General features: G+C 42.0%; 2 protein-coding genes across 4 annotated transcripts; one reads left to right on the top strand and one right to left on the bottom strand.

Annotated features, from left to right (window-relative positions):
* Positions 1–3919: 3919 nt before the first annotated feature.
* Positions 3920–24413, bottom strand: LOC114595830 (uncharacterized). 2 transcript variants are annotated; one of them, XR_003706358.2, is made up of 5 exons: positions 23910–24413; positions 19836–20294; positions 15212–15352; positions 13510–13574; positions 3920–3998 (listed from the first exon to the last, which is right to left on the bottom strand). XR_003706358.2 is itself a non-coding variant. In XM_028726559.2 (4 exons), the coding sequence occupies exons 1-4, from the start codon at positions 23974–23976 to the stop codon at positions 13570–13572; spliced, it is 672 nt and encodes a 223-aa protein (XP_028582392.2). In that variant the 5' UTR covers positions 23977–24411; the 3' UTR covers positions 13434–13569. The 2 variants fall into 2 exon arrangements, 1 of the variants encoding a protein (XP_028582392.2); XM_028726559.2 differs by lacking the exon at positions 3920–3998 and having other exon boundaries at positions 13434–13574; positions 23910–24411.
* On the top strand, positions 5444–12933 carry LOC114595831 (phospholipase A2-like). Of its 2 annotated transcripts, none has more exons than XM_077927163.1 (4): positions 5444–6622; positions 10016–10181; positions 11507–11606; positions 12612–12755. In XM_077927163.1, exons 1-4 carry the CDS (start codon positions 6583–6585, stop codon positions 12621–12623), a joined length of 318 nt encoding a protein of 105 aa, XP_077783289.1. In that variant the 5' UTR covers positions 5444–6582; the 3' UTR covers positions 12624–12755. The 2 variants fall into 2 exon arrangements, with proteins under 2 accessions (XP_077783289.1, XP_028582394.2); XM_028726561.2 differs by having other exon boundaries at positions 5448–6622; positions 11507–11613; positions 12612–12933.
* Positions 24414–25260: the final 847 nt, after the last annotated feature.

The following is a 25260-nucleotide window of genomic DNA, read 5'->3' as shown; positions in this document are numbered from 1 at the left end:
TAAAACCTGTACTGTTTGAAATTAAAGGTTTGGTTGACACCTAAATACATTAGTTAAATGGCATTTCCATGCACGCCGGCACTCATCATGGTGTCCCGTTGTGCCAGATGCAGTTTAGTCATGCTGGCCACATGACCCGGAAAGCTGTCTGTGGACAAACATTGGCGCCCTTGACCTGAAGGGAGATGGGCACCACACCCCATAGTCACCTTTGACTGGACTTAACTGTCCAGGAGTCCTTTACCTTTACTTTTACCTTAGTAGCTAAAGTATTTATAATTAAACAATCCTGGCTCAGGACTCAGCTATACAGCTGCAAATAAAACGTTTTAAGTGTGTTTTGAGTGCAATACACAATGTGACACTAGATGGCGATAGTTTATGGAAAATTTGATGTATTTTTAAAAACGCTTTTTAAAAAAGCATTTTCAGAATGGTTTTTATATGTGTGTAGTTTCATTTCTCCTGCCCACCTCTGTCTCCCTTGTAATTGAGAGAATGACTATTATTCCTTCACTGCTGTCCTGGGAAGGCTGTGCTGGTGAAGAGACAGTGAAGCTTTGACAGACTGTGGTAAGGTGAGTAGCAGGAGATATTGTGGCATGGAAAATACTGGTTTAGGTCACTTCCAGCCAGGCAACCTGCTTATTGAGCATTCACCCTGATTCGTTTGCACAAGGTTTGTGTGGAGGTTACATGACGTCATTTATTTATTGAGCATTCACTGTGGTTTGTTTGTGCGGTGGTTCTACCACATCACATCAAGCAATTGTTACCTCACACTTTCTATTGCATTTTTCCATCACTCTTGTTTCAGCAAAAAGGCCAATCTTTTTTTATTGTGCTAATCTACTTTAACTGTGCAACCTGAATTTGCTGGAATGTGACTGATTCGCACTTGCAAAATAGCAACAATCTGGAAGCACCCTGTGTGCTGTTTATATTGAAACTCTTTGGAGTTTACTTTCTTTCAGCAGCCAAATACTGGAAGGACAACACTCCATGAATATTCTGCTTTCTTTGTAAATTTTTTCTAAGAAAGAGAGCTCATTTTCTTTTGGAGATGGAGAAGTTAGGGCTGAAGTATTCTAATCTGGCTGCTGCTTTTTGTTTCTAAAGTGATGATAATCCAAGTACGTGTGATTAAAATATTGGAAGGGGAAGAAAAAATGTAAGTATTTGAGTCTTATATATTTGGTAACAGGATATCTGATCCACAATTTCTTCAGTACACTTCTATAGTTAAAATGCCATTGTCTGCTTTTCCTTTATTTAGGAAAGTGGAGGAACCCGCAGCCAAGATGCAAGGCAAAACTAATTCACCCCATCTTGCATGGGAAATTGAGCAGTTGTATGGAGCTCTTTCTGCCACTCCATCACTCAGACTGGAACTGACTGCTCCTCGCCCCACCCAGCTTGGCATGCTCCATCCATTTCAATTGCATTTTTTCCTTGTTTTCCCTGTTCCAGCTTCCTTCTCTTCCCTGGGTTCCTCCCGCACTGCAGCTCATTGCAAGCCTTTCAATCCACTCCCCATTTCTCCTCCTTCCCTCTCTCACACAGACAGACAAACAAGCAAACAAACAAACAAACAAACACATGATGTACACATAATTGCCAGAGGGATAGTCTAAAGAACAAATAAGTGCATGAAATTAGTCTGGGGACCACGAGTTCCTATCTGCCTTCCAGGCAGAATTGTACAACATGCAGAGAGAGAGAGAGAGAGAGAGAGAGAGAGAGAGAGAGCGAGCGAATGACATATAACTCAATGGAGCTGTGCAACACCCCACCCCACATACTTCTCTCAGGCACTGATAGATCCAAGCAAGGTTAATTTGCAGGCCAAGGCCTTGGGGAGCAGAGAGGGGCAAGCAATGGCAATTGCACTGTGTCCTTTGCACATCGAGGAAGAGGCGGGAGGGATTGCAGTTTCATTGTTGAAACCTCATGCTCATACATTCTGCTGGGCACTATTGACCTTTGGTTTTAAGTGCCCTTGTATTTTTAAAAATCATTTTAGTGCCTAATATGCAAATAAAACCTCTAAAAGGCAATAGCAGGTGCGGTGAACCTTTGGGCCTCCAGATGTTGCCAAATTACAACTCCTTGGCCATTGGCCATGCTTGCTGGGGCTGATGCGAATAGTGATTGATTATTTGCTATAGTAGACAGCTAAATGGTTTATCCAACTAGCTTAATGAAAAAAGAGATTTTGGACTTAAGAGGCATAATGGATAAATAAATTGAGTTTAGTCCTGCAATGAATAAATGAGCTGAGTTTTGTTGTGACTTCTTTGTTAATCACTGGAAACCCTTGTTAAGTAGGACACATTCTCTTTTTCTTTTTATTGGAATGTAGCAGGAGAACCGATCGAAAGGTCGGCGGTTCGAATCCCTGCGGCGGGGTGCGCTCCCGTTGTTCGGTCCCAGCGCCTGCCAACCTAGCAGTTCGAAAGCACCTTCGGGTGCAAGTAGATAAATAGGGACCGCTTACCAGCGGGAAGGTAAACGGCGTTCCGTGTGCTGCGCTGGCTCGCCAGATGCAGCTTGTCACGCTGGCCACGTGACCCGGAAGTGTCTTCGGACAGCGCTGGCCCTCGGCCTCTTGAGTGAGATGGGCGCACAACCCCAGAGTCTGTCAAGACTGGCCCGTACGGGCAGGGGTACCTTTACCTTTACCTAGCAGGAGAACCAGTGGGCACTCCTGCTGCTGTGTAGTATTTGCAGGGGTTTTCTCCAGCCAGAACTTGCCGGAACAGAGTTCTGGCACCTATCAACTGGGCCCCAGAAGTGGGGAGAGAGACCTGACCAGCCTCAGCAAAGCCCCGCAAAACACCTCCAGCCCTGGAGGAGACCCTCCTGGGAGCCAGAAGGGAGCATTCTCTACAGGCTCTCAAGAGGGTCTCCTCACAAGCTGGAGGCTCAGTGGGGCTTTGCTGAGACTCTTCAGCCTCTCAGCTGATGCACAGAAAGCCGTGCCTCCTCTAAACAAGCCCCCAGCTGCTCAGCTCACACGAGTCAGAGAAGCATGGGTGGAAGCTTGTTAGGTTGTTCATCTGAGGCATGGAAGCCTCTCTGCACTTCAGCTAAGCAAGCCCCAATGCTGCTCTGGTTCATGTGAGCTAGTGAGGTGGGGGGGGGCTGTTATGCTGCTCAGCTGAGGCATGGAGGCCTCTCTGTGCCTCACCTGAGCAAGCCCCAATAATGGGGGCTCATTAAGCTGCATGGAAGGCTCCTCTTGCCTCAGCTAAGCAGCCTCAACAAGCCTCTGGCTAATGAGGAGACCGTCCCCCACCCAGCCCAAAGAGATCCTCTTTGGGCTCTAGGGTGGGTCTTCTGAGGGAGATGCATTCTGGCACTTTTTTCTCTAGAACCGTGCTTCCCAACATGGGGCACATGACAGGGGTCAATTTGATTTTTAAGGGGGGCAATTTGAAAATTAGGTATTAACAGTGAATGGCCTTTTAGGCTTCCTTTACATGAATAGGAGTTCACTTTTTGGATGATAAAAATTATATGTCACAGGGGGTGGGGGACATCAGGATTTTAGAGATGCTTAGGTGGGGCATGGCAAAAAAAAAAAAAAAAGGTTAGGAACCATTGCTCAAGAAAATAAAGCACAGGATATATGTGGAATTTGAACTCTTAATTTTCCCACTTCTCTCACAATTAATATCAGATTATGGGACTATGAGTTGAACATAAGAATTCTGGTTACAGATAGAATTCTGGGCAATAAAGGAAGCTAAAACTGAGATGAAACTGAAATGCACAAGGTTGTGATGACAGATTTTATTTTCATTATGCAGTAGGGCTATTCTGAGAGAGGCGAGGCCAGTCTGGATTTTTGTTTTTGCTCCAGGCACTGACCCTTCAACAGGGCTCATTTAACCAAGGCACCATTCATAAAGTGAGAGTAAGAAGGGAGAAACCCAAAAGGGGATACAAGAGGGGGAGGGGAAGAGGAAGGACAGCAAAAGATCAAGATGGAAAACCTGGAAGAAATAATGGGAAAATGTTAGCAACTGTCTAGCTGTCACCACGTCTATAATCTTCCCCGCCTCTCATCTGAATGGAAATGAGGGAAGAGCAGGTTACCACAGGGGAGCTGGCACTGGTTCCCAGAAATGTTATTTATAATAATTTTGTTCCATCTTTTCTAAAAGAAGGAGGAGAAAAATAAGATTCTGAGCAACTAGCAAAATCCCTGAAAATGTAAAAAAAAAACCAACTATATTATACAATAAAATGCAGATAAAACTCATAAAGAGAATTAAAAACCTAAAAAAGAAGAACATGAAACAGTCCATAAAATTAAAACACAAGTGCTTTTTTGACCCAGTTTTTTCACCTGCCTTTTTCACTGCTATCCAATAATTAAATCAGTTTTCATAGAAGAAATGTGAAAGCAAGGAATCCTAAACAAAACAGGACTAAAAACAGTCTTGTATAAAATCAGTATAAGAACAGGCCTAAAAATAAAACAGGAAAACAGTTTATGCCCAGTTCTGAATCCACTAAAAGTTCTACAGAAATTATCTCCGGCTTAACCTCAGTGGGAGAACCTAGATGAGAGCCTCTGATGACTATCCTAAGGACTGTGCAGGTGTGTGTGAGAGAGAGTTAGGGGGCATTGGGGTTGTACTGGATTCATTAGGGTTCAAATTGCTGGAATAGCCAGGCCAGGTTCTTTATAGTGACCCCCAAATTATGGGCCTTTAATGTAACAAAATAAGTGGCTCTCTGCCAGAGAGCAAATGGGTATGCCTCCTTCCCTCCACTGTCTGGTAATAAGAAAGCAAAAGCAGGGGTTGATGTTGTGAGCTAGAAGCTAGAGGCAATAAGCAGGCTGGGCAGCTGAGAGAAAGAGCCATGCCTGATTTCTGCTGGAATCCAAGGGTGTGGCTGGAGGAAGCAAGACGCTCTTGGGTAGGGTTACCAGACATCCCCAGTTCTGCAAATCTGTCCCCGGACAAATTCCATCCCCAGAATGTCCCCAGATTTGCAAATCTGTCCACGGAAAACATGGCAGTGGCAGCCTCAGCAGCCCAGAGCCAGCCTGGTAGCACAGTTGGCTCTGGCTGGCTTCAGGAGCTGCTCGCTGCTGCCACTGCCAAAGGGGAACCAGGGATGTCCAGTGGTACAGATCTCCTGCCCCCTTTCCCCTTTGTTTTGACAGATTGGGGGAGGCTCAGGAGTCACAGGCGGACGGGCGGACGCCCAGGAGGGGCGCAAGGCACGTGATTTCTCTGCCAGGCAAGGTGCAAAGCCCTTCTTTTGCACCCTGTGAAACATAAATGTGCAGAGTTTTTTTTTAAAAAACTGGGCAACAGTCGCCCGCCTGGGACTCCCGAGCCTCCCCCGATCTGTCAAAACAAAGGGGGAAGGGGGCAGGAGTCACGGGCAGGCGGTACACTGTTGCCCAGTTTTTAAAAAACTCTGCACATGTGTGCTTGGGCCCAGGGTCTTTTGCCTCACTGTCCCCACTACTGACTCCCTGTTGCTACTCAGCTTCCAAAAAAAAAAAAAAAGTGTCCCCAGATTCATTGAAAAAAATCTGGTAACCATACTCTTGGGTTGTTAATACTGTGAGCTCCTCCACTGTAGGCTCAGGTAACATATGCATGTAAATAAACCATAGTATCATCAATACACCAGTCTCTGCTGTCCCTCATTCCAAGGAAGCCAAACCCTGAGCTCAGAGATTGGGGTGGCATGCAACCATTTTGCAAGGATCACTCTCTGTTGATGATCTTCAACGTCTGATTCTCAGACGTAGTAGTGTAGTATTTATTGATATGAAATCAATAATTTAAAGCAGGAAGGGGGAACTTGTGGCCCTCAGGAGGGTCACATTCCCCTGGCCCTGGTTTAAAGTTACGATGCACCCTTAAGGCAATGAGCAGCCAAAGAAATTACAGTTAACATTTACAAGCCTACCTGAACCACTTCTATAACGCCAATTAGTGTGTTGAAATCTCAGGAAATTGTAGGTAGAAGCTTATTGTATCAGCTTGGCATTTGCAGTTGTTGTTTTTTTAATTAGAAAATTCCTGCCAGTGCCTATAAACTCAAATGCTACCCAGTTATAAAAGTTGGACTGTAGCGAACACAGCAGTGAAACGACTTGGAGGGGTCAGTTGAGGATGTAAGCAAACAGCTTAGGAAAGGAGCTCCCGGCTTATTGGCTGCAGCATCTAAACCTGTCCAAGAGACATAATTCCCTCCCGACAACCCTTCCCGAAAGAAACAACATGCAAACAGAGGCATTGAGCTGTGTTTGCCAGATGTGTTCTTAGTAAGGTAAAGGTTCTTAGTGAATTGGGCCTTCCATCAGTCTCTGGACAGTGGGCACTTGAAACGCAGAAGGAAGTGTCTCACCTTTAACTATATATATACACACACACACACATATATTTAGCTCTGAGAGTAGACCGTAGAGGAGCAGCCTTGTCAGAGTGTTTATACACTCCCACTCCTTGGCTCAGTTTGACAGCAGAACTACAGGAAGACTCTCTAGACAGTCAGGCTATGTGTGTCCAAGTGAAAGGGTGGGGGTCATTCTGAGTTGACCTCCAAATGGAACTCCGGCTGGTGACACTGCTGTTGTTTCAAGCAGGTAAGTACAAAATAGATGCCAAGCAATGTAGCTGCGGACCTCATAAAAACACCTGTGCTTTTGTGCCCCCCTTAGTGCAGAGGTTTCATTACTGGGCTTTACACCATTCTTATCGACCAAAGCAAACAGCTTTTGGGCAGGTGAGTAAGCTTATCTTTTTCATATTGTCATCATCGTCCTGGAACTGGGCTTTCGGTAGCTGATTTTAATGATAACTGTGCATTGTTTGAGCATGTAAACAGTGCAGGCGAAACATGTTCCACTGTGTTTACAAGTCTGAAAGTTCATAAGTTAGAAAGTTTACAAAGTATGATAAAACTCCTTCAAATGGGTGGACTTATTTCAGTGCAGTGGGATTTGCACCAGGACACTGTTCAGGCTGTTATTAGACACTGAAAAATGCTCCAGTGGAATTAGGTCAATAGAATGGCTTGGTCTGAGGTGCTTTGGCATATTGCCAGGTGTCTTTCTCATATCTGAATGATTGTCTTTGTTCATGCTGTAACTATCTGTTTGCCTCTTCCCTGTACTTTAAACAGCAAAATGTGAATAGGTAGTTTTTATTCATTTAAAGTCCAGGGTGGATGGGAGGAAGGAAATAAAGCTCTTTTTATAAGGCCCCACTACAGAAGCAGCACACAGCAGAACCGAAGCATGTGAGACCGTTATTGCAAGGCCTTTTAATTATTTGAGGGTGCCTGTATTACTGCAGCTTAATGCCTGCCAGTGTAAACTTCATGGTGCCAGGAAAGTTGAGATCATAAGATCCCACCCCAACTGCCAGGCACATTTTTGTAACTATTTTGCTATTTATCAGGTAGAGTTAGAGGAAACTGGGCCTGCTGGGCATTTAAAAACTTGTTCAACTTTTCTTAGCAACATGGTCTTGTCTATTCGAGTCAGAAAGAACAATTTAATGAAATAGTTCATCAGGTAAAGAGCTGATCTTAATTGTGTAAACAAATTCAGTTACAGTGGTACCTCGCAAGACGAATGCCTCGCAAGACAAAAAACTCGCTAGACGAAAGGGTTTTTTGTTTTTTGAGCTGCTTCGCAAGACGATTTTCCCTATGGGCTTGCTTCGCAAGACGGAAACGTCTTGCAAGTTTGTTTCCTTTTTCTTAACACTGTTAATACAGTTGCGACTTGACTTCGAGGAGCAACTCATAGAACGCAGTGTGGTAGCCTTTTTTGAGGTTTTTAAAGACTTTGGTGATTTTTGAAGCTTTTCCAAAACTTTCCCGACACCGTGCTTCGCAAGACGAAAAAAATCGCAAGGCGACAAAACTCGCGGAACGAATTAATTTCGTCTTGCGAGGCACCACTGTATTGATTGACATAGCCTCAAAAGGATACTCAGCTTGGAATTTAACTACTTTGTAGCAGGAATGAGGGAGAATTGCATTAAGTTGCATGCTCTTTCCCTTCCTGTCAGCTCTTTCAATACTGAGAAGTGAAGTTTGCAATTTGTGTACTTTAATACTTTGTCAATCACCTTGAACGTTTATACTGTTCTTAAATTACAATAATTTTCAGCAAGGAATTCATATATACTCCTTACTTCTATACATACAGATTGGGAGGCTTTTCTCATTTTTAAAAAAGTTTTTTTTTTTAACAGACTTCTGTTAACTGCAATGTTTTATTTGTAACTAATATGTTTAGGGTGGATTCTCTGTGCCTTTAAAACCTGAATCACCTCACAGTTATGGCACAGACATTGCTGCTGTTTGTTTGTGTTTCCTTCATAAGACAGAGCTGCTGCTTACATGTTTATTAAAATTAGACTTGAATACGGTGAAGTAGAGAAGGAATGCTACATTTTTTCAGAATGCATACTTGATCGGATAGCCAAGGAATGTATCAAAAAACAACAGCCGGTCTGTATTAAAACAGTAGTCTTCAGTTTGAGGTTTTGGTTTTTTTGTCTTGGCAGTTGTTAAATGTCCCTGTTAAATCATCCTGAAGTAGACGATGAGGTACACTGCCACTTTCCTCAGGTTTATAGTGCAGAGACACTTGTGTTTCTGAAGCCTGTTTAAGTCTTGGATTCAGCAGAATGCTTTAACCAAAGTGCCTTTGGAGTCTAAACATTTAAAGCCTATGCAATTTCCTTAGAATTGGCTATGATGAAACACATTTTACATTTTGCAAGAACCAAATGTGTTTATATAATACAAATACATAGATTAAAGGAAAAACTCTAAATAACGTCAAAGAAGTTCTGTAGGAAAAAAATGATGCTGATCCTGATAACGTTTAGACATATCTGATCCAGAATTCTGTGTGTGCATATGTAATAATAATAATAAATGTTATTTATACCCCGCCTTCCCCAGCCAAGACTGGGTTCAGGGTGGCTAACACCAGGTATAAAAACAATTGATTAAAATACAACTTAAAAACAAGATTAAGTACAACATTAAAATGCAGCCTCATTTCAGTAGAAACTCAAATCAAAAACTTTTTGGGGATGAAAACGCCAAATCTTCACCAAGGCCAACTATCCAGACTGGTCCTATGTGGGCCAGAAAAAAGCCAGGGAAGTCCCCAAATAGGAGTTCCATCACAGAAGGAGAAAGGAGAAAGGAAAGGGGGGGAGGGGATCAAGTTGATTCCAAGCCAAAGGCCAGGCGGAACAACTCTGTCGTACAAGCCCTGCAGAAAGAAATCAGATCCTGCAGGGCCCTGGTTTCACGAGACAGGCCCTGGCTCTGGTTGAGGCTAATCTGACTTCCTTAGGGCTCGGGACCTCTAGGGTGTTGCTATTTATGGATCTTAAGGTCCTCTGCGGGGCATACTGGGAGAGGCGGTCCCGTAAGTACAGGCACCCGCATTCCACTTACGTGTGACTACATTTGTGCAGGTTGCTGCAAAATAAATAAATAGATTAGCCTTCCCTTGCACTGGGCAGTGGCCCCAATCGAGGGGAGGCTTGGGGCAGGCCGGGCAGAGGCCCCAGGCAACTTCCAAGCAGCAGCCCCAGCGGTGCTTGTGAGTCTCTTTCACTTTCTCTCCTCCCTGCATGCCCTCCCTATTAAAGTGGGTTACTCCCCACTTTATACAAGTTCACTTATGTGTGCAGGGGCCCAGAACATAATCCCTGCATTAATCGGGGGACGGACGATGACACCTGTACATTTAAGTGAAGGAAGCTAACCTGGAATGTCATTCTCAACTGAAACGAATGTGAATGCAAGACAGACCCTTGGTTGCAGAAATGATGTGTGTAGAGTTGTATAACTCTTTGTGAGGAATAGTGCATTTTAAAGATATTATCAATAATACATACATTAATTCAGAACTGGGAAAGTGTAAAGATGGGAAACTAGGATTTTAAGTAATGGTTTTTTAACTCAGATGCACTAAAATTTTACTTTTCTGCATTTGCAGTTTGGAATAGTGTTCTTGGGAAGAACCATTCTGTACACAAAAGAGGCCTCCTTGAGTTATCTGGAGCCATAAAGTGTGGCACAAGACGATTTCCTTTGGCATATTTAGGTTATGGATGCTACTGCGGCCCAGGAGGAAGAGGATGGCCTAAGGACAAAACAGACTGGTAAGGACATCAATGACATCCCCAAGTGTCATTCTTCAATTGAATTTATCCAACCTTATTTAATACCCTTGAAATGATGGCAGGTTTAATTTGTGGAAGAGAAACAGTAGGGAACTATATTATGGTTAGGGATGGGGCAGAAATTTGATCCTGTTCACATTTAAAGGTGAACCTACCAAATTCACATATTCCAAAACAATACAAGAACCAAAATACAGCTATCCTTCAAAATTCTCACTTCTCTGAAATTTGCAGTGCCGTTCTCCAGCCAAGTAATGTGTGCAAAAAAATCATGTACTGGGGTAAAGCATCCATAAAATGCACATGTTAGTGAAAAATAACATACAAAAATGCATTATTTTAGGGGAAACTGCTTTGCATAAACGTGTATATTATGCAAACTTACATAGAAACATGTACATTAAGAGGGGGGAAATGCACTAAAATGATGATGAGTTTTCTTGAGGACTTCAAAAATTGGGGGAAATGTGCAGAACAGAACAGAACTTGAGATTTGAAAATGAGAAACCAAATTTGACAGATTTGCCCATCCCTAATTGTGGTAGCACAAACCAGCGACAAAATCACATAGTGCTGGTGAGTGAGTAGTGAGAATAATAGGTAACATGATCAGCACATAACAAAACCTGCCCTTTATTATGCCAGATGACATTACCATGTTGCTAAGTTGAGAGAATGCAATGAGAGAAAAGGAATGTCGTGTGTCCTCTTTTAACTTGATTTGGAACCAGTGGACTTTCACTAGAGATAAATTTGATTTCTTTTTTAACCCTTGCTTCACTGAGAAAAGTGGTAGGTGTAATATTTGCATGCACCGCGTTCTTCTTGTTTGTTTACAAAATGAATGATTCCAGAGGGATAAATATACTTAATGTAAAAACTTAATGGGCTTTCCCTGAAACACTAGAAGTACTTGAAACAATATTGGAGAGTGTCTGTCTAGTTGAAGAATTTACCATATTTTTTGCTCTATAAGACTCACTTTTTCCCTTCTAAAAAGTAAGGGGAAATGTGTGTGCATCTTATGGCGCGAATGCAGGCTGTGCAGCTAATCCAGAAGCCAGAACAGCAAGAGGGATCACTGCTTTCGCTGGGCAGCGATCCCTCTTGCTTTTCTGGCTTTTGGGATTCAGAATATTTTTTTTCTTGTTTTCCTCCTCCAAAAACTTGTGGTCTGGTGCGTCTTATAGAGCGAAAAATATGGTACTTCTGTATTGGCACATACCTCTTTTTAAATCTTGGATGGGCCTCGAAGACACGCTCACAAAATATAATGGGTACAATTCAATCTCTATTGCTTAAAGGTGCTGCCATGAACATGACTGCTGTTATGGCTTCGCAGAGGAACAAGGCTGTAACCCCATAATACGTAGATATAAATGGACATGTAATGACAATACTGTGGTATGTGGTAAGGTAACAATTTTAATTTCATTGTATTTATCCATTTTATCTTGATAAGCAATGCATGATCTAGTGTTAGGGTCCACTCAGAGTAGACTTAAATCCACTGATTTCAATTCCATAGTTTAACTACACACAGTGTGAAGAAGTATTTCCTTTTTCTGTCCTGGATCTTTCAGCATTCGGGTTCATTGAGTGCAAGTGAGAGGAAGAAAAACTTATCTCTATTCACACCCTATCTCTATACACAGATTCTACCCCATGCATAATTTTATACACCACTATCATGTCACTTACTCACTCTTTTCTAGACCAAAAAGCCCCAAATGCCTCTCCCCATATGAACAACCCAGATCCTTCAATCATCATCTGAGGACCTTCTTCATGTGCCTCCTACACAAGCAGTCTGGAGCGTGGCAACACAAGAACGGGCCTTTTCTGTGGTGGCTCCCTGTTTGTGGAATGCTCTCCCCAGCGAGGCTTACCTGGCACCTTCATTACATATCTTTAGGCACCAGGCAAAAACGTTTCTCTATAAACAGGCCTTTGTTTGATTAACATTCTATGGCTTTTTTAATGTGATTGTGTGTGGGCGTGTTACTGGTTTGTTTTTGTTTTATTGTCTATTTTGTGTTCTCATTTTGTATTTTTCTGTTGTGAACTGCCCTGGGATCTTTGGATGGACAGTATACGAATTTAATCAATAATAAAATAATAATAATAATAATAATAATAATAATAATAATAATAATAATCTGTCCATTGTGAAAACTGTCCCTATCTGCTACCTGTTATTGTAACTGCTTTCAGAAATCTGAGCCTAAAATTTAAGAATTACTTACTTATTTTGATTTATAGTTATATTTCCTTCCTGGTCTATCACGATTCCCAAAGCAGCTGCAATGAATAACAAATGCCAATAGACATTAACAATTTGTGGCTAGTTGTTCCAGTTTGGTGCTGTTATTCCATTTTAACTATTCACCTGGCTTTTCTCTTTTTCAGATACAATGTTAGACAGATGTCAAAAAATCATATGCCAATGTGACAGAAAAGCAGCCAAGTGTTGGAGATCTGCCCCTTTTAACCGACGCTATGCCTTCTGGCCAAATTTTCTGTGCGGCCATATTTACCCTGTATGCAGTTATGGGAAATGTAGGCATTAAGACTACTTTTTAATGGAAACCTTCAGTTTCGTTCCACTTTAAGCTCTCTGTATTTTGTATATCATTCAACTAGACTAGCAGCTTCTGAATTGTGTATGTATCTTCAGATTTCTGGAAATGACAGATTAAACTATGACCTCTACACCTGTTGGTTGCACAGATTCATAGGCTTCTTGTTATATCTTCTCATGGAAAACGTGCCCTACAAAAGTATTTTTGAAATGCCATGCTACGATCTTTTAAAGAAGTGGTGCATACAGTAAGTCCGCATAACTACAGTGCATGTGCCCAAACCATCCTGGACCTCCACAGGTTCTTTGTGGTTGGTGATGCTGAGTTCCTATAAAGTGACAGTCCTATGGAACAGGAAGTGTAAGAGAGATACTCTAAGTGCAGAAAGGCACCATAAAATTCCTGAATACTGCAGAGAGCTTTTTACTGATAGAGAACAGGAGGTTCGGCCATCTTGGCCACACACTGGCTTATTGTGTCTGGAGAAGATATAATGCTCAGTGAAACCACCCCCTTTCTATGCTTTAATATAGTTTTTTTCTTTTACTTAGTTGTAAGGATGCTACTGTAAAAGGGTGTGTTTTTTTAAAAAAGGATGCTTATCTTATGACTAAGCTGTAGTCACAATTTGAGGCATATATTCTAAAAGGATGGTAAAGCATTTTTATTATACCATTTTTAGGTAGGCTATAGAAAACACTGCAACAACTGACATTTTTGCTTACATTCAGAAAACTATATAGTCGGTGGCACATCTGGCAATTACTTTAACCATGCTGTCCAAGTTATGCTGTGGAGGAAGAAAAAAAGATTAAGTAAATAAACAACGAAGTAGAGGATATGACACAATATAATGCAACTAAGTATTTTACAACCCATTTTTTCACAATATACATTTGAAGCACGTTCAAAGCACATTTTTCGTATCAAAGAATTCTGGGCATTGCCAAGGAAGCTGTGTTTCAAATGTACTTTAAAGGTATAATGTGTACGCAGCCCTGTATGATCACAAAGTTAATGTAGTAATGTGCTTAAGCTGTGCAAGCACTTCTGATTTTTTGGCTCCACTGTAGGTTGGCCAAACCCTTGCCACAAATATAACATACAAGAGCAGCACAAAATTCATGTTAATCATGTTAATGTAGAATCATTTCTTGTGTTTACATTAGCCTTGTTCAGCTCTGCACCTTGAAGGCACCTTTTATGGTTGTTTTATTGGTCCTAAAAGAATTAGAATGGAGACAGCTGCAGCAACTCAATAACATCCAGAGGAATTTAAACATGTGGCAAGCTTTTTAATCCGACTGTTCTGTGCTACACTCGGTTTCTTAGACAGAGAATCATGCAATAAGTCCTTGAAGTCAGAGCCATTGTAGCAGGCTTTGTGCTGCTACCAGCTCTAACACCATCTCAAGGACTATAATCTCAAAAGCTTTCACTCAGATTACAAACACCTATTGGTTTCACAGTAGCTACCTTCCAAGTAAGTATTTTTAGGACTGCTGTCTTAATCTTCTCAGTGCAAGTCAGCTTCTTCCTTGTGTATTTGTTCAATCTGCTTCAAGAACCTTGCTGTTCCTGTTTACAGAACATTCAGACTATTTCCTCTTTAAGTGGGCTTTTTGTTTTTGTGGTGTATGTGTGTGTATGCGCGCGCACACACACACACACACACACACACAATTTGGCAAAACAACCCCAAATGCTTTGAAGATCGCTGAGCATACAGATATATACAGATAGCAATTGTGAACTGTTTATTTAATAAGAAAGCATAGTACTGTATGTCTACACATAGACAATAGCAGAGAGATGCGACTGCAGGTTTCCTCCAACACCTCTTCTCAAAGCCCAGCCTCACTGCTACCTTTACCTGCCAATAGCAATTCCACGAGGCTATAGTAAATGCAGGGACAGAGCTGGAAGCCTCCACCACTGGCTCAGCTGAGAGACCAATTCCATCAGGCTCCTCCTTCAGCTATCACCTATAAGCAGTTATTCCATCCAGAGGTAGCCAATATGGTGCCCACAAGTTGTTGGGCTCCCAATGGTTGAAGTTCAGCAAAATCTGGAAGGTATAACCTTGCATAGCAACCTTGAAGCTATCTATCATCAGCTATCTTGAAGGTATAACAATGGGAGAAATTGTGCTGCCTCTCCTTTGAGAAACTAGCTCCATCTGCTTAAATTTCATCTTCTACACCATGCTTAAAGCTGTCCCCCCCTTTTTTTTTGCAGCTGGTTAGCCTTTCAGAAAATGAAGTGCAGAGATTTGCTTGGATCGCTGGATATATCAGCACTGGTGATCTCTCTTAGATCTCTTTAAGTTCTTATTCAGTATAAAGCTTGTTTTTCTGAAAGCATTTGGCAACAAATATGCATTGCATCTATAATTCTGGCAAACTGAGCATTTTGCTGTCACCATACCTTGGTTCGGCGTTGCTTTAGCACATGGAAGGCACTTCCTTAGCTGAGGAGTTAAAACTACTATTAGAACTAACATGCCTCCAATGCCAGCTGCCACCACGCCAATGATTGTTCCAATGGATTCTTCTATGCCAAACAATCCTGAGGGGAAATGCACAGAGGCATCAGAAATCAATCGCCTTGAATATAGAGAATTGTAAGGAAAACTCAACGCACACTGGCTGGAAGAGGCTGCACTGAGAAACTGAGGGGGCAGATTTGGATCTATGTTTGCTAAACCTGTGAGAGGAACTACGAGAGACACTCTTGGGGTGTAACGTTCTGCATTACAGACTAGACTATTTTATGTCCAAAATGACAAAAATATCTCCATAGGAAAACTGAGGGACATGCACAGCCTGGGGCCCTTTTTAAAATAGAGTGAGAAAGCCTAACATATATATATATATATATATTACACACACACAGCAAGAACCAATTGTGTGAATTTGAAGAGAGTGTGACTGAGGTGGGTTGGTAGATTATGAGTAACTCCACCACTATTTAACATTCATATTGTGCTAATACTAAGCCCTGTTTCTATACAAATAATGTAGAATGTAAGCTGTCCCCATTCCAGGGACTTTACAATCTACATTAAACTGACAAAACAAGCATAGGGCATTTATTCCTGTTAAGAATTTATAAATATTAGGCCTATTACATCTCTCTGGCAGCAAACTCTGGCATACAGAAGATCTCCAGCCTGGTTCTGGCCTTATGGTCTGTGCCTTCCCATGTTTTCCTAGCAAGGTAACACAAGTACTACCAAGGTTTGTACTGGGAGTGGAGGTGAGTGGGTTGGAATTGCCATTTAAGTCTCACCCCTGCCCCCCAGCCAAAAGTGGAAACACGTCACCACAAAGAACAAAAGAAGGCAGACCTGCATTAGATGGTCATGTGTTAGTGTTTATGTATATATGCAAATTTATAAACAAGTGCTATAACTGTAATGCATTTAGATGTTCTTAGAATGTTTTAAAGGGGAAGCGGGTGGCGCTGTGGGTAAAAGCCTCAGCGCCTAGGGCTTGCCGATCGAAAGGTCGGCGGTTCGAATCCCCGCGGCGGGGTGCGCTCCCGTTGTTCGGTCCCAGCGCCTGCCAACCTAGCAGTTCGAAAGCACCTCCGGGTGCAAGTAGATAAATAGGGACCGCTTACTAGCGGGAAGGTAAACAGCGTTTCCGTGTGCAGCTCTGGCTCGCCAGAGCAGCGATGTCACGCTGGTCACGTGACCCGGAAGTGTCTCCGGACAGCGCTGGCCCCCGGCCTCTTGAGTGAGATGGGCGCACAACCCTAGAGTCTGTCAAGACTGGCCCGTATGGGCAGGGGTACCTTTACCTTTACTAGAATGTTTTAATATGTTTAACCTGTTTTAGAAAGTTCCTGTTTTGCTTTTTAAAAAAATTGTATATCTGTTTGCCGCCCTGGGCTATAAATTCAATGAATAAATAATTTGAATAGAAATACAATGCAGCTCACTGGTAGGGGCTGGGAGATTACTGTGGGAAATTGCAGTCAAATATAACTATGCACAAGTGCCATGTAGTACTTGAGTTAACGTTGTAGAGCTGTGCTCCTGGATTCAGCTAGGTCATGCCCGCCTTCCTCTGGTTCCTTTTCCTCACTGTCTCTTCTGCCATATGAACTCACCACAAGAGGAACTCACACCATGTGCTTGGTAGCTTTTCTGTATTTTGTAACACAAGATATTTCTACTTGTGTTCTTCTTGCTGCTGCATGGAATAACACATGAATCTGACCATTGTTGGAGTTTTGTAAGTAAAGTCTTTTAAAACTTATTTTACAATGTGGCATGTTCACTGCAAGAGGGGCAGAAATGAGGAGCGCTGTATGCAACTAAATGAGATATGAAAAGAGTTTAATAGCCTATATCTCATGCTATACTGCTGCTTGACTTTTGTGAATTTAAACTCTGCTGCTGGGGGCTCTCTCCTGCTACAAAGTGTGTTAAGCCCCAGATTTTGTATTTAGGAACCCAGCTGAGCCTTTTACTAATTACCCTCATGTGGGTCAGTGATCTACTTTCCACTGACATAATTATGACCACATGACCTGTGTGCTAGCTCATCCGTTGTCTACGTGCAAACTGTTTATGGACAGCCTCAAGACTCCTGCTTAACCTTTGTATAGATTTTGTTGTCATCATTAAACTGGTGTTAGACCAGACAAATTAAGGAAGCATTTGAAGAGGAGAGAGAAGTAGATGATTACAGAAAGGGTGGTGGTTCTAGATAGAAATTGCATGCCAAAAGATAAGGAAGTACCAGAAAGGGTACTAGGGGTACATACAAATGAAGAAAAGGTGGAGAGCTTAAAAAGTCAGGCTTATCAGCTTGAGGTAGAAAGTGTCATTGAGTCATGGCAAAAGCTTATGGCATCTCTACGTTAAAGGTAGGTGCTGAAATATTCTGCTAGAGCAACTCCTCTCTGAACACAGAGGGATATAAAATGTATAGGATTTGTGCAGAGCACCTGATTTAGTAGACATCCCCTTTCCCAATGGAGCCTTCCTGGGGGAGGGGGGAGGATGCTCAGAATATGTGACCGAAGAGTCTCAGTACTTTCACCAAGCTACTATTCCCAGGATTCATTGGTGGTGAAAGTAGTATAAAACCACTATTAGGTCTAGCTTGGGTGTTGATGAACAGGTTGATATAATCACAACACTGGGGGCGGGGGGCGGGGAGAGAATTGAGCGGGAGGTACTTTTTAATCTTTAATTGCTGCCATTCATTTGAAGTAAGGAATGTCATTGCAAAGAGTTCCGCTTCTGAAAAGCAGCCACTTCATAACGATTGCATATTCTCATTACCACCTGTCAAATGAAGTGAGATGGATGAAATTAATCAGGCTGTGACTACATTACAATGCCACCTTGGCCATATTTTCAGAAAGCTTGGAAGAGAAATTCTAGGAAGAAATAACAAAAGTTCCTTTGCTGTTATTTCCCTAACATATTTTCTGCTGTGAAAGCAGTGCCTGAATTTCTGAAGAATGTGTGCGCCAAAGCTAGTTCACACACATATGTATACTTCACTTAGGGACTGTGGCCTGTGGCAAAACTGAACCTGTCCATTGGCTGGGGTAACGTGGCACCAGTGGTGTGAAAAGCCCTCTCTGCTGAAATATAAGAGGCTGTACCAGTGCTGGTGTTTCTCTGGCTCCTGAAGTCCCATCTATTCAGGCAAACATTCTTCTGAATTGAACTTGGGATTTAATGGTTTTAATTTTAAAAATTGTTGTACTGCTAATTTTAATTAGAGGTGTTTTAATGTTACTCTGTATGTTAATTAGGGATTGGTTTTCACAGTTGTAAATTGTTTTGGCATATTAAGAGCACATAAACAAACAAAACATGTAAGTTGATACAGTGGTACCTCGGGTTAAGTACTTAATTCATTCCGGAGGTCCGTTCTTAACCTGAAACTGTTCTTAACCTGAAGCACCACTTTAGCTAATGGGGCCTCCTGCTGCCGCCGCGCTGCTGAAGCACGATTTCTGTTCTCATCCTGAAGCAAAGTTCTTAACCTGAGGTATTATTTCTGGGTTAGCGGAGTCTGTAACCTGAAGCGTATGTAACCTGAAGCATATGTAACCCGAGGTACCACTGTACTCAAATAATTAGAGACGTCAGAAGCATGTCACTGGTCGTACATCAATCACACAACGATGTGCATATCAATGCATCTACATGTATAAAACACCATTATGCCACTTTAACAATCATGGCTTCCCTGCAATGAATCCTGGGAACTGTGGTTTGTTCAGAGTGCAAAGAGTGTTAGGAGATGCCTATTCCCTTCACAGAGCTAGAATTGTCACAACAGGTTAACAATCAATCCTTCTTCCCAGGGAACTCTGGGAGCTGCAGTTCTGTGAGGGGAACTCTCAGCACCCTTAACAAATGACATTTGGCTTCCCCCCAAAGAATCCTGAGAACTGTAGTTTGTTAAGAATACAGACAGTTGTTAGGAGGCCCCCTATTCCCCTTAAAAAGCTACGATTCTCAGAGCTCCTTGTGAAGAGTGATTCATTGTTAAACCTCCCTGATAATAGTAGCTCTGTGGGGGAACAGGGGTCTCCTAACAACTCTCAGCTCCCTCAACACTTGGGCCTCCAGCTGTTTTTGGACTACAATTCCCATCATCCTTGACCACTGGTCTTGCTAGCGAGGGATGATGGGAGTTGTAGTCCAAAAACAGCTGGAGGCCCAAGGTTGGGGAACACTGGACTAGAGCATGGGTAGCCAAACTAAGGCCCAGGGGCCAGATCCAGCCCAATTGCCTTCTAAATCTGGCCTGTGGACAGTCCGGGAATTAGTGTGTTTTTACATGAGTAGAATGTGTGCTTTTATTTAAAATGCATCTCTGGGTTATTTGTGGGGCATAGGAATTTGTTCATTCCGCCCCCCAATATAGTCTGGCCCCCCACAAGGTCTGAGGGATGGTGGAAACGTTGAAAACCCCTGGAGTAGAGGACAGTCATGATTTTTTAAAGTGGTAGCCTAGTGTATAGTGCAGATTGGGGCTAATTTAAAAAAGAAGCGAACAAAACAAAAGATTACCCAGCGCCCTGCGGATCCTGAGCTTTGTGCCACCTCCTGTCACCACATCTCCATTGGAAAGGGTCACCTGGCAGAAATAAGTGCCATGATCGCTGGTTGTCACATTTAAGATAGTCAAAGATGCATCGCCTTCAGATAAATCCCCTGTCAGGAATGCTCTAGTGTAGTTTGCCAAAACAGTGATGTTGTTCTCCATTAGGTCCCTCGACCCTTTTTCATCCTCCTTGTACCATTTCACTGTTAGGTTATTCAAAGATGAGCCATGGGAACTTCGAAACCGGCATCCAAGGGTCACCGTTTCACCCTCTTTGGCTTTCTCTCTGCTTGGACTCTGAGACACAGATGGAGACACAAGACTCATTCCGTATGTGTGAAACACTGTTGTGGGGGAAGCGGCAGGTGAATGGGTTGAGATAGCTCTGTTCTCCTTGGCTGCATTTCCAACACCAGCATAAACAGCTGCAAAAGAAGAGAGAAAGACAAATGTTCTTTGTGAGACTTACAGAAGGTAGCGATTATTTAGGGGATGTGCGAGGTTCTGTACATGGGCGAACTGGGTTGTGTGGGGTTCAAAGGACTGGAAGTTCCGGCTTCATAGCAGATTATAGAAAGGGAGAGAGAATAGGTAATAAATAAAAGGGTGGGTATGTACTGATTTACTTTGTGAGTCTGCTGGCAAGAGATGCATTTTCAGTTGTTTCAACCATAATTCTGGATACAAGTGGTATACATTTTTGTACTAGTGCAGGGATTAGCATTAGTGCAAAAGGAATTCCCAACTCCCCCTCCCGCCCCCATGGGTGCCCCCTCCATCTACTCTGGAGGTTTAGAAGTCCCTCATTTCACTCCAAGATAGACTTTGATTGGCCCAGGAATTGTAGAGTTGGAAGGGACCCCGAAGGTAAACAGGTCTGCAGGAATGTGCAGGTGGCCAAATCCATGACCTTGGCTTTATCCACACCACGTTTTAACCAACTGAGATAGCTGGTTTCATGTATAGGACCTATACATGTGTACATTGGTGCATGCTATGGGGCCCTTCTAACACACACCAAATGTGTGGAGAGCTGGGCACATTGGCAGCTAGCTTACATGGACTCACAATCCCCACATTCATTATTTGAATGTTGGAGGTGGGGTTGTTTGAGCACTCCGCACCCCCTTAACTCTGTTTTTCCCCCCTCTCAACATGCATGTATTTTAAAAATGATAAGCAAAACCAAACCATGTTGTCCGTGAAATAAGTGTTTATGCACCATAACTCCTTCATATATGGAAACATATACATTACTGCATTTGACTAAAGCTTTTAAAAGATCACAGATATCTAGCAGAGGGGCTCAACTGTTTACAAAATTCTTTGCCCTGAAAGAGATCACTGACATCCAGCCATCTTTGGTAGCCTGTGAAGCCAAGTGGAGAGAGAGTAACAGGTGCACTTCAAGAGAGGCTGGACCAAACAATATAGAAAGGAAGAATAAAGACTCGGTAAATACAACAAGGGTTTTTGCTATGGCAACTTGAGCCTGTGAGTCACTGTCATGTGCCTAGACCAACTATCTTAGCTTCAACATCCCACAGTTAAAAGGAAGACCTATGCATAAGCATAATTAAACTGGTTCACTTTTTTAAAAAAATGCCCTTAGAATGATCATTTGAACTATCCTTATAATTTAGGTATAATTTCATTCCCTACTTTATTTTCACAACAATTTTATGTGGTACATCACAATTATCCTTATTTTGCAGATGGTGAACCGAGGCTAAGATATTATAAATAGGCAAAAGCCAGTGTTTTTCTTGTTATTGTTGTTTTATTGTCCTGGTACCAGATATGCAGACAGTGCAGCAACATCAAAACTCAGGGCTTATATATTTGCAGTTGCCAAGCCCTTCTATAGATTCTGGACTTTTATTTTGTAATTTAGTTCATAAAATGTATATACTGATTGATTGTTAAAAACAACAATGCAGTTTAGAAAAAGAATACAATGAGATTATCAGTAATTAAAAAACCCAGTTAAAAACAACTACTTAAGACATTTTTAAAAATTAAAATAAACAATAAGTGAAAACCTAGATTAAAATGCAAGTCAACAAGCTACATATCTGGATAGACTTCCCTACACAAAAATGTATTTAGCAGGTGCAGAACAGAGTACAGTGAAGGTACTTGCTCAATGTCAATAGGCAAGGAGTGCCAAAGTTTGGGTGCTGCTACACTAAAAGACAGAGCCCCCCCCCCAAATGCAGAATAAGTATTATGTAGCACTGGTAACTGCACCAGTTCCATAAAACAAATTTATATAATAAGATTTTTTTAAAATTTCAGAATTGCCTTTCTGTTTCGATTTAGCACTGAATTTAGCAAGGGTTTCCCTTGTGGGAAGTGGCAGGGCAAATTGAGGTGTGGATAAGCGCATGGCATGGTGGGAATTCAAATCCTGATTTCTCAGGTCTTTGTCCGATAGTCTAACCACTACACCACACTGGCTCTTAACAGTACAACCAGCTTGATTTATCTGCCACCTTCAAATATCAGACCTGAAGTGTGTGTGTTTCAAGCTTTGCTGGAAGCCAAAGTTTCCCATCTTTCGTTCAATTACCAGCTCATTCCCTGGGCTTCACTGTGAAGGTCGCCATGGAGGACTTGCTCTTAACATTGCAAAAGGTTACTAGTTCACTTGTATTTATTTATATTGTCCTCCCGTAATACAAGCACACAGGAGTGTCCCTGTGTGCATCTGTGAAATGTTGGAAGGCAGGGTGTTGCTGGCATCCTGGCATCTTTTTGTTTTCTAGACGGGACCTAGAGACACAGAATTTGGATACTTCCTTGAAATCAATATGTGAAACCCAGCCCACCACCATAAGCATCACCACCATCTTGGCACTTGCCCTTAGGGATGGCTGTTGCTATGCTTCAGAGACAGTAGAAATCACAGCTGGCTGTAATTGTCCCTCCAGCTTCTAGTTGCAACAACCCTGTCAGTCCTATTTCTCCCTCTTTTGCCTGCCCACTTATCCATGCCTATACATGCACAGCTTTTATTGCCTCCTGAGGTCACACACAAAGCTTTGGCTCAGTTGTACATTCTCCTTGGTTTCTGTTTCCTTCAACGCCATTATGTCCCCAAGCCTCCATTTTTTTCATGCCACTGTTTACTTTATCCTACTTTCCAGCATTTACTTAAACCCAGGCATTTGGCACCCTCAACCTATAACAGTATCAATATTAACTCCACTACACATGCATTAAACACAAAGGAGCCTTATTCTCTTTGGACGTGGTCAGCCTGGGGTTGTATATCCAGGCAATAAACACATTACAATACTGTGTCCTCCTTAACTGATTTTGTGACAAATGTTTATGCATAACCTCGCAAGATCTCTTCAAATTGCAGGGTGAGGGAGGACGTAGAAAAAGTGTATTTATAGCAGCTCTCTCATTAGGGTTTGCAGTCAGTACATCACAACAAGAAGAGACATAAAGTCCTAATGATACAAAACCTGAGGACAAATTTGCCCAGCTAAACCCCTTCTCTAAAACTCCCACATTCTGTCTTTAAGTAAAAAGGCAACATAATTATAGCAGCTTGTTGAGAAGCAGAAATGGGGGGTTTACTTCAGATGTAAAAAGATCAGCACAGAAGCAACTTCTGTGCCTTGAGGATATTTTTTTTAATGGAAAACTGCGTGCACCCCCCTTTTGTTTAAAAATCACCTTATAAAACCAAACTTCATAAATTATAGAACTATAGACTTAACAGAATGTGAAAGACTAAAGGCTGTCTATAATTACAGATGCATACGCTTCAACCACCTTTTACAAAATAGCCTATAGACCAATAAGATACAGCCCAGATCACAACCTACTCAGACTGACTCTATGGATGTTTACTCAAAGCTATGTTCCATTGTGTTGAGTGGAGCTTACTTGCATCCCAGACAAATAAGTGTGCATAGGATTGCACCCTTAGTTTGCCACATGCAACTATAAGAAGAAACCACAGATCCCCTCTCCCTGCTCCAATCTCCTAAAAATGAAGGTAGTTCATTAGCCCAGTTACTTACCCAAACAGACAGAAATCAGAAGACGGGGCACTGCCCAGCTGTAGGATTTCAAATTCTGCTTGATCATAGCTGACAATGTATTCTCTTTGGTTTTGCCTTTGGCTCCAAACGTATGGGCAAAAGAAAAAAGATGTGCCTCTCTGCCTTTGTGTTGCAACAGAATAGGAATTCACATTCTGCCCAGTAAATGTCACACTTACTAAGGTTACCACAGCTTTGACATCACAGCTCTCTGTCTGCTGCCTAGAGGGCTGCCACTTTTGGTCTTCCTACAGTTATTTCATTGGGAAGCTGCTCTAATCTTTGTGAGGGAAGCTGCAGAGAGGGTGCTGAATAGGGAGGAAATTTTAAGAAGTGCCTTGGCTAAACAACCCAGAATTTGCACTTGACGATCAGGTTTTAGAATGACCTTCCCAAGATCCTTTGCCTCACAAATCCCCCATGAAAATAGCCAGCACTAATAAAATTGCTTGTGGCCCTAGTTATTCAGCAAGAATTGTGAAGAATCTTCCCCTGATATGACACCAAATATGTTTTGAATGTCATTCATATTATCTGGATATATTAATATGTTGTGACTTTTGGTAAGCTTTCGTGTATTTTGTAAACCCCTCTAGTTTGGAAGGGAAAGTGAACGACAATTATTTTTAATAAATACATTCTACCCCTGTTGTGCAACTTTTTTCCCAGTTACTGATAAAACAGATTGTTGATTCTCCATGACTATTTTAACTACATTTAACTTAATTGCCACTGGGGTTTTTGAAAACTGCCCAAACAAACTTGTGTGTTGTCAGGGAATAAGAATAAACAGTCTCATGACCCATGGGAATAGTTGGACTTAACTGTGCCATGCCTAGAGTCTGTTTTCAATTTCATGGCTTAGCCCTGGGAAATGTAATGTAAAAATGAAAAAAGAGTATGTAGTCCAAAATGTTACAGAGCTCTTGTCCCTAGCAATGTCCCATGTTCCTAGCAATGTAATATCTGTAGTGAAAAAGACTAGGTTTTTTTCCTTAAAAATATTGTCAAAAATTAGGGGTCGTCATATACACGGATACATCTCCCTCCATCTTCTTAAATCTGAATCCCCCCAAATAGGGGACGTCCTATACATGGGGGCATCTTGTAGATGGAAAAATACGGTATGTTTTTCTGCCCTTCTCTGTGCTCAGAGACTGGTTATCTCATTTGATGAGTTGTTTCTTGTATTGTTGATAACAAGGGTGAGAAATTCAGCAGATTTAACTCATGCACAGGTAATTGAGTTTGGTGGTTTACCTGCACTGTCATCCTAAATCTTTTCAGCCTACTTTTACCAACAGAAGCTGAAAAGGCACATGTGACGATA

Source organism: Podarcis muralis, chromosome 4, assembly GCF_964188315.1.
Source record: "Podarcis muralis chromosome 4, rPodMur119.hap1.1, whole genome shotgun sequence".
NCBI lineage: Eukaryota > Metazoa > Chordata > Lepidosauria > Squamata > Lacertidae > Podarcis > Podarcis muralis.
Note: the sequence above shows the minus strand (reverse complement) of the source record. Positions and strands in the feature narration are given on the sequence as shown.

Excerpts from the sequence above, each read along its gene's own strand:
- LOC114595831 (XM_028726561.2), top strand. The coding sequence starts at position 6,583 with ATGGAACTCCGGCTGGTGACACTGCTGTTGTTTCAAGCAG. Across the intron at positions 10,182-11,506 it reads CCTAAGGACAAAACAGACTG|GTGCTGCCATGAACATGACT; the intron begins GTAAGGACATCA and ends TATTGCTTAAAG. Across the intron at positions 11,614-12,611 it reads TGACAATACTGTGGTATGTG|ATACAATGTTAGACAGATGT; the intron begins GTAAGGTAACAA and ends TCTCTTTTTCAG.
- LOC114595830 (XM_028726559.2), bottom strand. The coding sequence starts at position 23,976 with ATGATCAAGCAGAATTTGAAATCCTACAGCTGGGCAGTGCCCCGTCTT. Across the intron at positions 20,295-23,909 it reads TCTGATTTCTGTCTGTTTGG|CTGTTTATGCTGGTGTTGGA; the intron begins GTAAGTAACTGG and ends CTTCTTTTGCAG. Across the intron at positions 15,353-19,835 it reads CAGGATCCGCAGGGCGCTGG|GATTGTTTGGCATAGAAGAA; the intron begins GTAATCTTTTGT and ends ATTTCCCCTCAG.